Source organism: Triticum aestivum, chromosome 3D (assembly GCF_018294505.1).
Source record: "Triticum aestivum cultivar Chinese Spring chromosome 3D, IWGSC CS RefSeq v2.1, whole genome shotgun sequence".
NCBI classification, from domain to species: domain Eukaryota; kingdom Viridiplantae; phylum Streptophyta; class Magnoliopsida; order Poales; family Poaceae; genus Triticum; species Triticum aestivum.
In genome coordinates this window covers 390,291,250-390,304,833 of record NC_057802.1, presented here as the reverse complement: position 1 = coordinate 390,304,833, position 13,584 = coordinate 390,291,250, and the positions used below count along the sequence as shown (strand labels likewise).

The following is a 13,584-nucleotide window of genomic DNA, read 5'->3' as shown; positions in this document are numbered from 1 at the left end:
AGGGGGGAATTTACTGCGCCCCTCAAATTTTTTTAAGGGTCAGACGCATTTAAGGTTTTTGTTCGGGTCACTTTTTTCGCCCAAAACCGTAAACTGACGGTTATTTTGCGGGTCGGGGCGATATAAGGGGTCTGCTAGAGATGCTCTTACCTGTTCCAATTCCGATCTGATCAGGAGATGCACCTTATAGATTATCAGTACTCAGTAGGAGTTATGCCATAGTAGGAGGTGCCACAGTCGCATTACGGACTTGGTCCTGTACTCCTATAGAATGGGACGGACCTCGCATTTGGGAGTTTCAATCAATCAATATACAAGGGCAAAAGGAGGTTAGCTTCTGATGAATCCTTACCCTCTACCTCTTCCCGCGCCACGGTACAAAAGCCACTGAAGGGATTACAACTATGACCTCCAGCACATCACAACTACGCCCTCCGGAGGTTGGGCTGTACGTTCTCTTCCTAGCAATATAATCTGCTTAAAAAATTGGTGAGGGTGTATCATAATAAAACGAACCACATCCATTCTAGTAAAATGTAGGAGTGTTATCTTCATGTTTTTTGTTGGGTCACTTTGTTTGAGCCTTTTATGTTTTCCCTTTCAGATGTGGTTTATTTTGAGCTGTTTATTTTTGCCTTGGCTATTCAGCAAATACGGCAATGGTTTAATTTTGTGTTAAACTGCTAAAACTTCAAATATACTTTTGATGTGCTTGTCCCAGGGCAATTCATTTGAGCATATATTTTATTTCTGTGTCCTCAATATGTGATTTCAGCAACATATTATTTGCCCAAACTAAAGTGGTGATCCTTGAGCGGTGATCCTCGAGATTACTTCTCCTTATTCTTGCTTTTCCCTTCACCGTATAGTAGGGACAAATTTAATAACAATCATCTCTTTAGTTTGGGCCACCATCTGAAAACACCGTGAACGATAGCAGAGCACATGCCATCAAGCCTTCTACGAAGACCACTGATAAACTGGCGCATGTAGTCTTCTGTGGGTACAATAAATGCAGCACACACATAAATCAGTCTTCGTTGGACACAAAAACCACAGGAAGATGAGGCAGTTCAAATGAACATTCCAAACCTGCAGATAATGATCTGAAGAAAAAAATTACTGTAACATGAAAAGCACTTTCCGGCCAAAAAAAGGGAGCATGAAAAGCACCGATTAGGAGAGTTCACTCTAAGTTGTATAGGATGCTGGTGAAAGCACATGTATAGAGTAAAGCAATAGAGTTAAATCTTCGGTTGAAATGAATATACTTCAAGGAGTGCAGTAATGCAGTTGAAGGAAATATGTCAGACAAAGTGCCCCAACAAAAGGAGCATGAAAGCAATATCCCTATATTTGCCTAAAATGAACGTGTTTTTGTTGAATTTGCATTATCAAACTCCTGCAACACTTCAATATTTAGAAGGATGTTCGTCACAAATGTTCTCACAGCTGACTTTTAGATCTCTTTTTCAATCTTTCAAGAATAGGTTTCCATCAATTACGTAAAGAATTCTGAGGTTACTTTAGTTAAATTAAAGCTTATAGTTTAAAGTTTGAACAGAATTGTCAAATATGATCTACCACTCATCGTTGTGAAGATAAAATATCTGCAAGCCCCTAATAAGTTTCTGATTGTAATATGTATGTGTATCTGAGAAATGTTTCTGTCATATGGTAAATGCTGCTGCCAGTGGGGCTTATGGCACCCCTTTCTATTTTTATTTTTGGATAGTGTCCATATATCAGTCTCAAGACCGTACCAAACCTGCCGAGTGCAGCTTGGCTGTGGAACCCCCAATCTCGTATCAGGAAGTCAAAACTTGTCAATTTAAAGTAAAACTTCTGGCAGACTCAAGTCGGACAACATGGTGGTATCTTATAAAAAAGTAATATGTGACAATATTAGTTAGTTCCTGCCCATTCCACATTCGTTGTGTACTACCACTACTGCAGTGTCCCCACTGACTCACCCACCCTTTGCAACAAAGCCTGAGCCTGTCCTACCCAGTCAATAACGATCAGTAGTGTTCCCGTAAGCAGCTTATGTCCTTTTATTGGTGCCTCCCCACCCCACAACCATTATTTTCCCTTCTGTGAGATTCAACCATCCTCCCTTTTGTTTCGTTGCAATTCAGTGCAAAACACTCCTCTTTGGACATGGACCTATGTTTGCATCATTGAATGTCCTGAGGGCATCCATTTACATATTCCTCTTTTCGGGCATATAGTAATGGAGCGGCCTTCTGTACAAGTAATAACAGGCAAGATCCAAATCATGCATTATTGTCTTCCATATGTATTTCTTCTCTTGATGCATCGATGTCTACTAAATCTGATTAAAGATGTCAGGCTGTTAGTTATATACTCCGTATCTGTTATGTTTCTTGCAGCGCTTATACAGCTACCAGTACTTCTGCATCAGATATGCGCTGTTGTTAATATAAACATGGGATAAAATTGATAGCTAGCTGAAGAGCAAATCTTGAAAACGTTCAGTTTCAATGTTCATGTTTTCAGGTCCCAATGACACTCGTCTTCACAAAGTGCGACAAGCGCAAGAAGAAGAAAAACGGCGGCAAGAGACCGGAAGAAAATGTAGAATGCTTCCAGAACCTGATTCGCGAATATTTCGAGGCGGCACCTCCGTGGATAATGACGAGCAGCGTAACGAACCAAGGCAGAGACGAGATACTTCTGCACATGTCTCAGCTCAGAAACTATTGGCGCAAGCATTAAGTGGAGGAGTAACAAGAGTAAGACTGAAGTAACAGCAAACTGCATGCATGCAAGCGGCAACCCCTGCTACGGTTTGATGCATCGGCACCTTTGCAATCAGGATTTCACCAACCAATCTGCCTTGCCTTTTGAGCTGTTGATTGCCCACGATTGCACGATGATTACTCAATCAACAGGCAGACCGGGGATACAGACAAGCCGCTGAAATCAACTACCCTGTTTTTTTCTTCTATATTTGTACAACCGTACAGTCTCAACGTTTTGTCTTTGTTACCTTCTGATTATAAGATTGTGCGTCCTGTATGTAGACTAAAGAAACTCCCGTGTCAGCTAATCATCATCGGGAATCCCACACGTTTGTTTGTTATTTGCTCCCTTGCACCCTGCATCACACAAATGGCAGGAGGTGCGGCCACCTCTTGACTAGTCAATGCTTTTTCCGTGGCGTACAGCACGCGGTGAAAGTGCCACATTATTGGGATCCATTCTACAGTTGGTTCCTTTCAGCCCAGAGCAGATTAAACAAAAAAGATCAGCCGGTACAAGTCTGGCTGAACTGGAGTACTGGACGCACAGCCCTGGTCAGATAATTGCAGGCCTGGCTGCACTGTAACGTGCGATTATCTTATCCTGGGGTTTTCGATGTCCATGCATGCATGCATGCTTGGTTTGTTAGGCCTACCTGTCATGAGTTTTGTATTAGCGGTATCAGCACCTGTTTATTTGTCTTTATAAGGTCAAATCTTAAAAAGCCGCGCGCCGTCTACGCGATAGGTATGTATAGATACTTGCTTCCAGTCCGAACGAACAGCTCAGCTGGGCTCCTTCCATCGTTCCCACAGCTGGTGGGCGCGTTTGTCTGTCACAAAACTCTAAACAACCCACTTAAAGCCACGGAGCAGCGTTCATTTAAGAATTAACAGCGTGTACTACAGCCCATACGCGGTTGTGTTACGTAGGTTGATTGAAAGGTATACTGATGGTACTGGTATGTACTTGCTGCTGGTCCTGTAGCAGCGGTGTACAGACATACAGGCAGAAAGACTGCAGCGTTGCCGTGGTCAAAACTGGCGCACGGTGACATGGCCGGCCGATCTGTGCAGTAAACACAGATCTGCAGCCTTGCAAAGACCTGCTGCGCGCGCAGAGAATGTATGCCCGATCGCCAACCGGTCTCTACTTCATCCCCGCTTCCTTTTAATCGCAAAACTTTTCTGTCCTCAAGTCGTGATGAAACCTGTCAAATTGCACCGTGTCCAGCCCCAGTTCTTACGAAGTTCACAAAGATGGGTCGGTCACGTTTGCGATCCCGTGCGCTGCTCACGAGCCACCACCTTCTCCATGCATGCGCCGCACGGACAAGCGCAAGGCGACAGTTAGCGAGGGCCATTAGGCCAATCTTGTCAGTAAGCTAAATCCAGGAGGGGAGGTAAAATGGGATCCAAGACGCAGCCAGCGATAATGCATGCAGCAGCACCATCGCGCGTAACCGCCTCCTCGGGGCCAAGCCATTCCATCTCCCCACTACGACGTTGTTACGTGGCGCCTGTCCCCATCATCCCGCCGGACCGGAGGGGCCACGACCGTGTCCGTCCCCTTGGCGGTTTTGCTTCGAGATCGCGCGGTTAAAAGGCCAGGCCGCATTAGCCCGGCACGAATGCGATAGTAGACCAAACCAACTCCAGCCGATCCCTCCATCTCCCGCCCCCTCCCCGCAGCTCGCGCGCGCTCTCTCTCTCTAGTGTCCACGCACGCACACAAAGGACCGGGGCGACAAGTCGCCAGCACGATGGACGGCTCCGGCTCCGGCGTCGGCCGCAAGAAGCTCAAGCACCGGCTGGCGGCCATCCTGTCAGTCTTCTCCAGGCGCTCGGGTGGCAGGAAGCGCCGCGACGACGACGCCGCGCCGCCGGCGCTCGCATTGCCCTCCTACGGCCGCCTCGGGGCGGGGGGCAAGAAGGCTGCACCAGGCGAGCACCACGACCGCCGCCTCTCCGTCTCCGCGCGCCGCACCGTCCCGATGATCCGCATCACCATCGACTGCGCCGGCCGCCGCTCCGTCGACGCGGCTGACCCGTCCCTCCTCGCGCCGCTCGACGCCGACGACGTCAAGGCGGAGAGGGCGGCGCTCAAGGGGGCCGGGCTGCCGTTCGGGGCGAGCGAGTGGGAGGGCCGCAAGTGCCCGCCCTCATCGCCATTCCGGGCGGCGCCCCTGCCGCCGCTGCCGAGGTGGAAGGAGCGGCCCGGCAACGGCGGCCGCAGGCTGTCGACGCACTCGTCGCGCAGGCTGCTGAGCAGCAGCTCCTCCGACGACGAGTACGACGAGGACTCGCGGAACCTCTTCTCGTCCAGGAGCTTCTCCTCCGACTCGTCCGACTTCTACAACTGCCCGCGCAAGAACGCCGCCAAGGCGCGCGCGTCCGTGTCCGGGCCCTGCCGCGCGCCGCCGGCCGCCCCGCGCCGCGGCGCGTCGCAGAGCTGCCGCTACAGCTTCGAGATGCCGCGGGGCTCCACGGCGTCCGCCGCCACGGACGGGGGCTTCGCGGTGGTGAAGCGCTCCGCCGACCCGTACGAGGACTTCCGCAAGTCCATGGAGGAGATGATCGCCGAGTGGCCGGAAGGTGGCGACGGCGATGGGGAGCACAGCGCGGAGAGCTTGCTGGAGACGTACCTGGTGCTCAACTCGCCGCGGCATTACCCGGTGATCCTCGCGGCCTTCGCCGACGTGCGGGAGACGCTCTGCCCCTGAACTCGTCGGGCGATCGGCTGCACCGGTGCGATCGATGTTGATAGGATCAACCTTTTCGAGAGTGAGAGCGAGATGAATGGCATGGCACACGATCGAGTTGGACATGTGCGATGTTGCGCGCTTACGTGCGTTGTCTCCATCGTTCATTCATGGCTGGATCTTGACCAGCTAACTTGTGCTTAGTTGGGAGTTCCGGACTCCTCCTGTAGTTCTGTCAGTGATGGTACTGTACCTTAGTTTCTTGATGTTAACTTGTAGTAGTCCAGCGTTCTACTATGAATGTTCTCGTCAGTTTGTGCGTCCTGTAAATACGTTATATATTTTGATTGATTGAAGGTATTTTCGAGTTAGCTTTCCTCCAGCTTTCTTATTCATTCGGCCGTTCCTCCTCCCGCAAAATCACCTCATTCAAATTGCAATTTCAGTCGACCTACATATGGCTTTTGCGGTAGAATCATCTCTGCTTGATTCATCTCGGTTAAGAAAAACATTTTCCACTCGCAAAGAAAAAAAAACAATTTCCTGTCAACATTTGACTCTGAAATTCGCTTCATACGTATCTCCTTCGTTGAACGAGCTCCCCACGAAACAAAACTCAATCCCCAAGAGCAAGAAACGACGACGCGCATTCCTAGGCGCATGAGGATCGTTTCCAACCGAATACTCTAACACGGTCTGGAATATATTCCGTGCTTCGTTGCGACTCTGCTCCCATACAATAAGCAAACAAAATCCGGCAAGGAGTAGCCGGCAAACAAACGGAGAAGTGCCAAATTGGCAACGTCCGGCCTCTCTCTCCCTCTCAAGTAAACGCACACGCGGGCAGGGACATTACCGGATCTATAATATGCAAAACGGAAGTCTTCGGCGTGAATGAATGTGTCCATGGCTCGTTTGCACCCCCCTGCTTGGGTATGCATACGCTCGCCGGCTAGCTAGGTAGGCGCGCGCAGCCATGTGCGTCGGGTTGGCGCGGTTGGTGGCCGCATCTGGTTGCTAGATTGGTAGGAACGGGAGTTGGGCCGGGGGCGGCCGAACGAACCGCACCAACCAACCAGCCACGCACGCACCCGCGATGCCGACGTGAAGCGTGGTAGTACACAGATTGCACCAGGCAGGGCCGGGGCGGTCGCCATCGACCGGCCGCGCGCGCCGGCGCGGCGATTGATCGGGTCGCGGCCACTGGCGCTGGCGCTGGTACTGGCAGTGGGAGTCAGTGCAGGGCGCCGCTGCTGTCTGTGCACGGACGTACCGCGCCGGATGCCATGCGCTTGTACGCATCTGCCACTTGCGTGAAACTAGTAGTAGCCCGGCCGTAGCTTGATGCATCCACCTTTTCGCGCAACGTGACCGCACCGCGCCGAGAGGCCCCGTCGCCCCCGCGCGCGGCCGACCGACGTGATGGCCTCGCCAGGCGCGCAGAATGTCGCCAGTTCGTCGCGTCTTGTCGCGCTCGCGAATCAGCGCCCCTGCCCGTGTTCCTCGCTCCACGTAGGCTCCCTCCATGCAGATGGTTTCCGCGGATTGTACCGATCTCTCCCATTTCATAATGTAGTGCATACAGATTAAAAAAAAAATCAAAACTCACAAGTTTTAGTTATTTTTTTTAGAAAGTTATTTGCATCTATAATGCCAATCATATGGAGATGGCGACTAAAGTTGTTGTTTCCATTTTTATAGGATATCAAGATTACAATGGATCTACGAAAAGATCGTGTATTTACAACTACAACGGAATAGTACATAAAGTCAACACCCATGATTAAATAGAATTTATGGCTACACAAACCGTTGAAGATATTTCTAAACCTAGGCCAAAACGAACTGGTGCGGGTAGTTTACTGAAGCCCTAGGATTCAGAATATGGGAATGGATTCACTATAAGAAGTAGTTTCATATTATATATTATTTTTTGTATTGTAGATATAAATAGTTTTTTTATATAGATTTGGTTAAAGTTTACAAAGTTTGATTTCTCAAAACTTGACTTCTCAAAACTCTATACGCACCGCATCATGAAACATAGTGAACACTAAATAACGGACTGGTTACTCGACTCCTTCTCAACGCTTGATTTTTATCTAACGGCCGACAATCATCTTCCTCCTCCAACCTTTTTTGAGAAACAGATCATAGAGTGCCTACCATCCTCTTCCTCCTGCCACCGGCCGGGCCGCCTGCTACCGCCACCCGCGGCCGATGGCGCTCCCGCAACCGCCTTTCCCTGAACCTTCCCCCACCGCCGGTCTTGCCGCCGTCCCCGGCCATCCCTTTAAGCCCGACGGCCACCTGAAAATCCCGGGTGAAGCAGCGCCCCACCCGCCACCCACCTGGAATTCAGAATTTGAGCCCACTCACCTCAACGTGGGTACGCCCAACGTTTCATTCCGTGGCGTCGATAGGCTACCGCGATTCCTCACCCCGACCGCAGCATACGAAGCAGCTGAAGATCATCAGGTTGATCGGACCGGTGCGGTGCGGCTGGCAGTTCTTCTTGGTTGGATTCTATCGTTCCCGGCAGGGAGCCGTGGAAAAGGTTGGAACTGAAAGTACGCATCGAACCGTGGCACGGCTCCGTCATGCATGGCTTTGATTTGTCCCTCCGTGACGGACGTGATGTTTTTTTGCCCCCGGGCCCCGGCCGGCTAGCACCACGAAGAACTCTCGCTACGTACGTGGTCGCGTCTTGTCGTCGACGCTCAGTTCAGATGAATCGGGAACGGGGCCTCCATTGCCAAGCATGCACGGCCGCGTCCGGAAATAAGTCCGTCTGCTGTCAACTTTGATGAGTACGTAACTTTTATTTTGTCACTTGCACTTTTCGTAGGAATGCAACTAGGTGAAAAATGCGGGTTACAGTCGGTGGTAAACAGAGCTTCTTCCTTGTTGAGTGACCACGCCGACACCGGCGCCTAACTAGCTACGTAGTACTTCCTCTGCAAGCTAATATAAAAACATTTAAATTATTAAAATAGTAATCTAAATATTTTTATATTAGTTTACGGAGGGGTACTAAATTTATAATACGCGTGCCTAGTTACGGAACCGTGGAAACAGCAAAGCACGGCTGCGTGCCTTGGAAATGGCGGGAGTGGATGTGGATGCGAGCATGTCTCGCCCAGCGCCAAACAGAACTCCCAACAAAGATTCCGGCCGAGCGGAGCTGGCCGATTGCCGGCCGGCGCGGTGAAATTTCCTCTAGGAACCGGGGACGAAGCTCACTCCAATACCCCAAGTGACAAAACATCGGACTCAACGCATGCATGCATCTCGCGTGTTGTCTCTTACCCCGACCCCGATGCAGCAAGGCCAAACGCGAGCATAGCTAGCTAGTACGGAGTATAGCTTAGTACTACGACTAAACTAGAAGAAAAAAAACTAGAGAGAATCAAAGGATTAGTTTAGATTATAATAAGGAGATAAAAGACATTGGATTAGGAATGTCTAATAATTGCTGTCGTAGGTAAGCTATAAAGCTACGCGTGTTAAATTATGGTGCCAGTGTGCGACTGGTTTCAGTACGTCTGTCCTTTCTTCGTGCGTGTATTGTGTTCGACCCTGAGCATGAGTTCTACGCACGTACGTAGCGACAACCATACGAACCACCGGTCTTGTCCTTCTCTCGCCCCCACCCCACCCCCGTGTACGTACATTGCTCCGTAGTCCGTAGTTAAGCAGAACAGGACAATCGGCCATTACTAGTAACAAGGATTGGTCTACTTGAGTTGAGTTGTACTGGTGGTTGGGTTCACTTTCACCCGTGGCGAATCTAGAAACAAAATCGAGTGAATATGTGGCTCGTCCGGGATGGCAAATGGCTAGGCTAGGCCTTGAGACCGCCGGAGTGGGTCTCGAGCCTATTAAAGCCCCACAGTAAATTTGTTATTGCTTTCACCCAAGACAATTGGCCATTAACTTCTAAAATAATTCGAGGCCATCGTGGATCCATCGTGGACAAACAATCAAACAATCAAACATGGCTATATGTCGAGGCATGACTATGAACGCTTCTTCCACGTATCAAAACACATGATACAGTCAACGATATTCCCGCCGAGGCCCTCAGACAGTGCTCGGACCATCGCGCCACGGTCGGTCAGACCACCCCTGCTATAGGCACCCGAACCGTTTCTCTTTTGATCTCTGTATTAGACCTGTATTAGACTACAACTTATGTTTAGTATATTTGGCTACCCTGTTGTGCCTATATATAATAGGCTCGGATTGCACGTGTCGGACTAAAACACCTAATCCTCCGCTAATTACAAATTCAATTGTAGCCCGACTCACACACACGCGAGCACGCGCGCGCACACACACACGCACGCACGCAACTTAAGCATTGTCTGAATATGACTCACAACTATAACACTCCGTCTCCTTCTGTATTTTCACCCCCTTTGCCATGTGTACCGAACACCAGACAATATACGACCATGTACTCTCCAAACTTTTGACATTTTGTAGACTTTCCAACACTTTCTCATATTCTCCATGGTCAACTCCCATCCATCCAATGCTCCAAACTCAACAGATCTAGTCACCAACTCGAACTTGGTACTCGTTAATGGTACCTCGGATTAGGGGGTCGCTCACCATGTCGTCTGCCGGCCAGGTGGGCCGGGCCGAGGACCCCATGTTGATTCACCAGCGGGCCACTGATACGTCTCCAACGTATCTATATTTTTTGATTGTTCCATGCTGTTATATTATCATTTTTGGATGTTTTACAGTCATTTTATAGCAACTTTATATCAGTTTTTGGAACTAACCCGGACTGACGCTGCTTTCAGCAGAACTACTGTGGTGTTGTTTTTTGTGCAGAAATGAAAGCTCTCCAAATGAGCTGAAACTTTTTGACGATTTTTTTGGAACAAAAGAGACCCCCTAATCTTCGTGGGAGGGCCAGAAGAGCCACGAGGAGGGCACAACCCACCAGGGCGCGCCTGGTGGGCCAGGCTCGCCCCGGTGGGTTGTGCTCACCTCGAGGCCCATCTTCACGTGAAACCGACGCCAAAAAATCCTATAAATAGAGAAACCATCAGAAATAACCCTAGATCAGAAATTCTGCCGCCGCAGGCCTCTGTAGCCACCGAAAACCAATCTAGACCCCATTCCGGCACCCTGCCGGAGGGGGGAATCATCTCCGGTGGCCATCTTCATCATCCCGACGACCACCACGATGAGGAGGGAGTAGTCCACCCTCGGGGCTAAGGGTTTGCACCAGTAGCTATGTGTTTAATCTTTCTCTCTCGTGTTCTTGAGATGTCACGATCGTGATGTATCATGGGCTTTGTTAATATAGTTGGATCATATGGTGTTTTCCCCTCTCTATCTTGTTGTGATGAATTGAGTTTTTCCCTTTGAGATTTCGTTGTTATCGGATTGAATGCTTTTATGGATTTGGGATTTCAAATTTGAACTACATGCACATGTCTAATGCATATAAATTGGTTGAAAATTCAAATCCGTGTCCTTGGTTGCTTGCTTAGGCCCCATGCAAGAAATGGGAATGAATGTCAAACACCCTGCCACCGTCACTCGACCGCAAAGGTTGAGATACCTGGTTTTTATATTCTAGTAAATCCAAAACTCGTCTGAAATTCATGAAACTTGGCATGCTATCATGGAGCGGCATCAACATGCCGTGGTAAATTTTTTGTCTCATTTGGGGCATGTTTGGGTATAAGCTTCTCACAAACCAGAGCTTCTCACAACAAGCCTGATGGTTTCGGTAGGGAACGTGCCATCTTTGGGGACGAAACGATATCCGTTGCCTCTTATTGTTTTCAAAAAAATTCTAATGTCAATATAGAACAACATGAGTGTTGTGTTAAGTTTTAGAATTTTTCGGGGTTCGTTTGGACATTTTTATACATTAACTGAGTTTTCTAGGCATTTTATGTGCATAATTCTAATTTGAAATACATGCACATGCTCTAGTGCATATAAATTGGTTGAAAAATCAAATATATGTCCTTGGGTGCATGCTTAGGTCCCATGCAAGAAATGAGAATGAATTTCAAACACCAGGGCACTGTTGATTGCCGGAAAAACGTTGAGATACCTGGTTTTTAAATTCTAGTAAATCCAAAACCCGTCTGAAATTCATAAAACTTGGCATGCTATCATGGAGCGTCATCAACATGCCGTGGTAAAATTTTGTCCCATTTGGGGTAGGTTTGGGTATAAGCTTCTCACGAACCAGAGCTTCTCACAACAAGCATGATGGTTTCGGCAGGGAACGTGCCACCTTTGGGAACGAAACGATATCCGTTGCCTCTTATTGCTTTTAAAAAAATTATAGTGTCAACATAGAACAACAGGAGTGTTGTGTTAAGTTTTGGAGTTTTTGGGGTTTGTTTGGACATTTTATACATTAACTGGGTTTTCTAGGCATTTTATATGCATAATTCAAATTTGAAATATATGCACATGCTCCAGTGCATATAAATTGGTTGAAAAATCAAATCTATGTCCTTTGGTGCATGCTTAGGTCCCATGCAAGAAATGGGAATGAATTTCAAACACCAGGGCACTGTTGATTGCCGGCAAAACGTTGAGATACCTTGTTTTGAAATTCTAGTAAATCCAAAACTCGTCTGAAATTCATAAAACTTGGCATGCTATCATAGAGCGGCATCAATATGCCGTGGTAATTTTTTTTACAATGGCATGCTATCATGGAGCGACATCAACATGTCGTGGTAATTTTTTTACACAGGCAGATTAGACCAAATAGAAGTATCGTGATAAAATTTGGAATTATTCCGGGTTCGTTTGGCCTTTTTATACATTAATTGAATTTCTGGGCATTTAATGTGCATAATTCAAATTTGAACTACAAGCACATGCTCTAGTGCACCAAAGTTGGTTGAAAAATCACATGTGTGTCCTTCGGTGAATTTCTAGGTCTCGTGCAAGAAATGAGAATGAAATTCAAACATCTGGACGTCGTGGCTCGGCCGGAAAGATTGAGAAACTTGGTTTTTTTAATTCCTGTAAATCCAAAACACGCCTAAAAATCATGAAACTTGGCATGGTGTCATGACATGGCACCAACATGCTGCAGTAATTTTTTTTGGCCGAATTGGGACAAGCTTTCGTATAAGCTTCTTGCAAACCGGAGCTTCTCTCAAGAAGGCTCGTGGTTCCGAGAGGGAATGTGTCACCTCCGTGTGCGAAACGACATACGTACACTGCCCTCCCGCCTTAATTTTTTACATAGGCAAATTAGACCAAATAGAAGTATCGTGCTCAATTTTGGAATTATTCCAGGATCATTTTGCCTTTTTGAAAGTGCTAGTTATCGACCAGAGGGGGTGAATAGGCGATTTTTATGGAAGTCTTCAAAACACGCGGGCTTTGAAGACAAACAGTAGCGGCGGAGAGGACGAGGTCCGCGGCCGGCGTGAGGAAGCGTCGAAGAAGTCGCGGCAGCTACCGCTTCGTCTCCGGCGTCGACGCGAGCTAGCGGAGGCGCTAGGGTTTGAGCGAGGTGGCGAGGTGGAAGAAGAGATAATGACCGCGTGGTGTGTGTATTTATAAGGAAAGGGACTGCACAACGTAATTACGCAGGTGCCCCTGGCGTTTCATATCTGAAGGACACATGGCCTACATGCAACTTATTGGAAGTTCTTCCGTGTTCCCACGCATGCTTGGATTGTCGGGTGGTCATTCCGGCTTCTCCGGTATTCAGGCAAAGGGGATATAGCATTAAAATAGATTTAAACGTGTGTCTCTGTGTCTTCTGCTGACAAGGACTCAGTGAAGACATTTGACAGGTGTAACACCCGGGATGTAACTTTCCATATTTGTAACTCCAACTCTTGCCATTTTCGGCTATGTGTTATGATATTCCCTTCGTGGTCGGGTTGTGTTTTTCGTTTTGCATTTTTTTCATGTCATGCATCCCATATCATGTCATCATGTGCATCTCATTTACATACGTGTTCGTCTCTTGCATCCGAGCATTTTTCCCGTTGTCCGTTTTGCAATCCGGCACTCCCACCTCCTCCGGCGCACCCCTCTTGTTTCGTTTCGTGAGCGAGTGTTGAACGTTCTCGGAATGGACCGAGGCTTGCCAAGTGGCCTTG

General features: G+C 48.3%; 2 protein-coding genes across 2 annotated transcripts in view; both read left to right on the top strand.

The window, feature by feature from the left end:
• LOC123079103 (GTP-binding protein At2g22870) overlaps window positions 1-3,106 on the top strand; it is an 8,937-nt gene extending 5,831 nt beyond the window's left edge. The window contains exon 4 of the mRNA XM_044501776.1: window positions 2,521-3,106. Coding sequence (XP_044357711.1) covers window positions 2,521-2,739 — 219 coding nt within the window. The 3' untranslated portion in view covers window positions 2,740-3,106. The remainder of the gene's footprint in view (window positions 1-2,520) is intronic.
• Window positions 3,107-4,365: 1,259 nt separating this feature from the next.
• On the top strand, window positions 4,366-5,838 carry LOC123074722 (transcription repressor OFP1). Its single transcript, XM_044497488.1, has one exon. It carries the CDS (start codon window positions 4,529-4,531, stop codon window positions 5,486-5,488), a length of 960 nt encoding a protein of 319 aa, XP_044353423.1. The 5' UTR covers window positions 4,366-4,528; the 3' UTR covers window positions 5,489-5,838.
• The last annotated feature ends 7,746 nt before the right edge of the window (window positions 5,839-13,584 follow it).

What these genes read in the sequence shown, in the direction of transcription:
- LOC123074722 (XM_044497488.1), top strand. Translation starts at nt 4,529, where the DNA reads ATGGACGGCTCCGGCTCCGGCGTCGGCCGCAAGAAGCTCAAGCACCGG.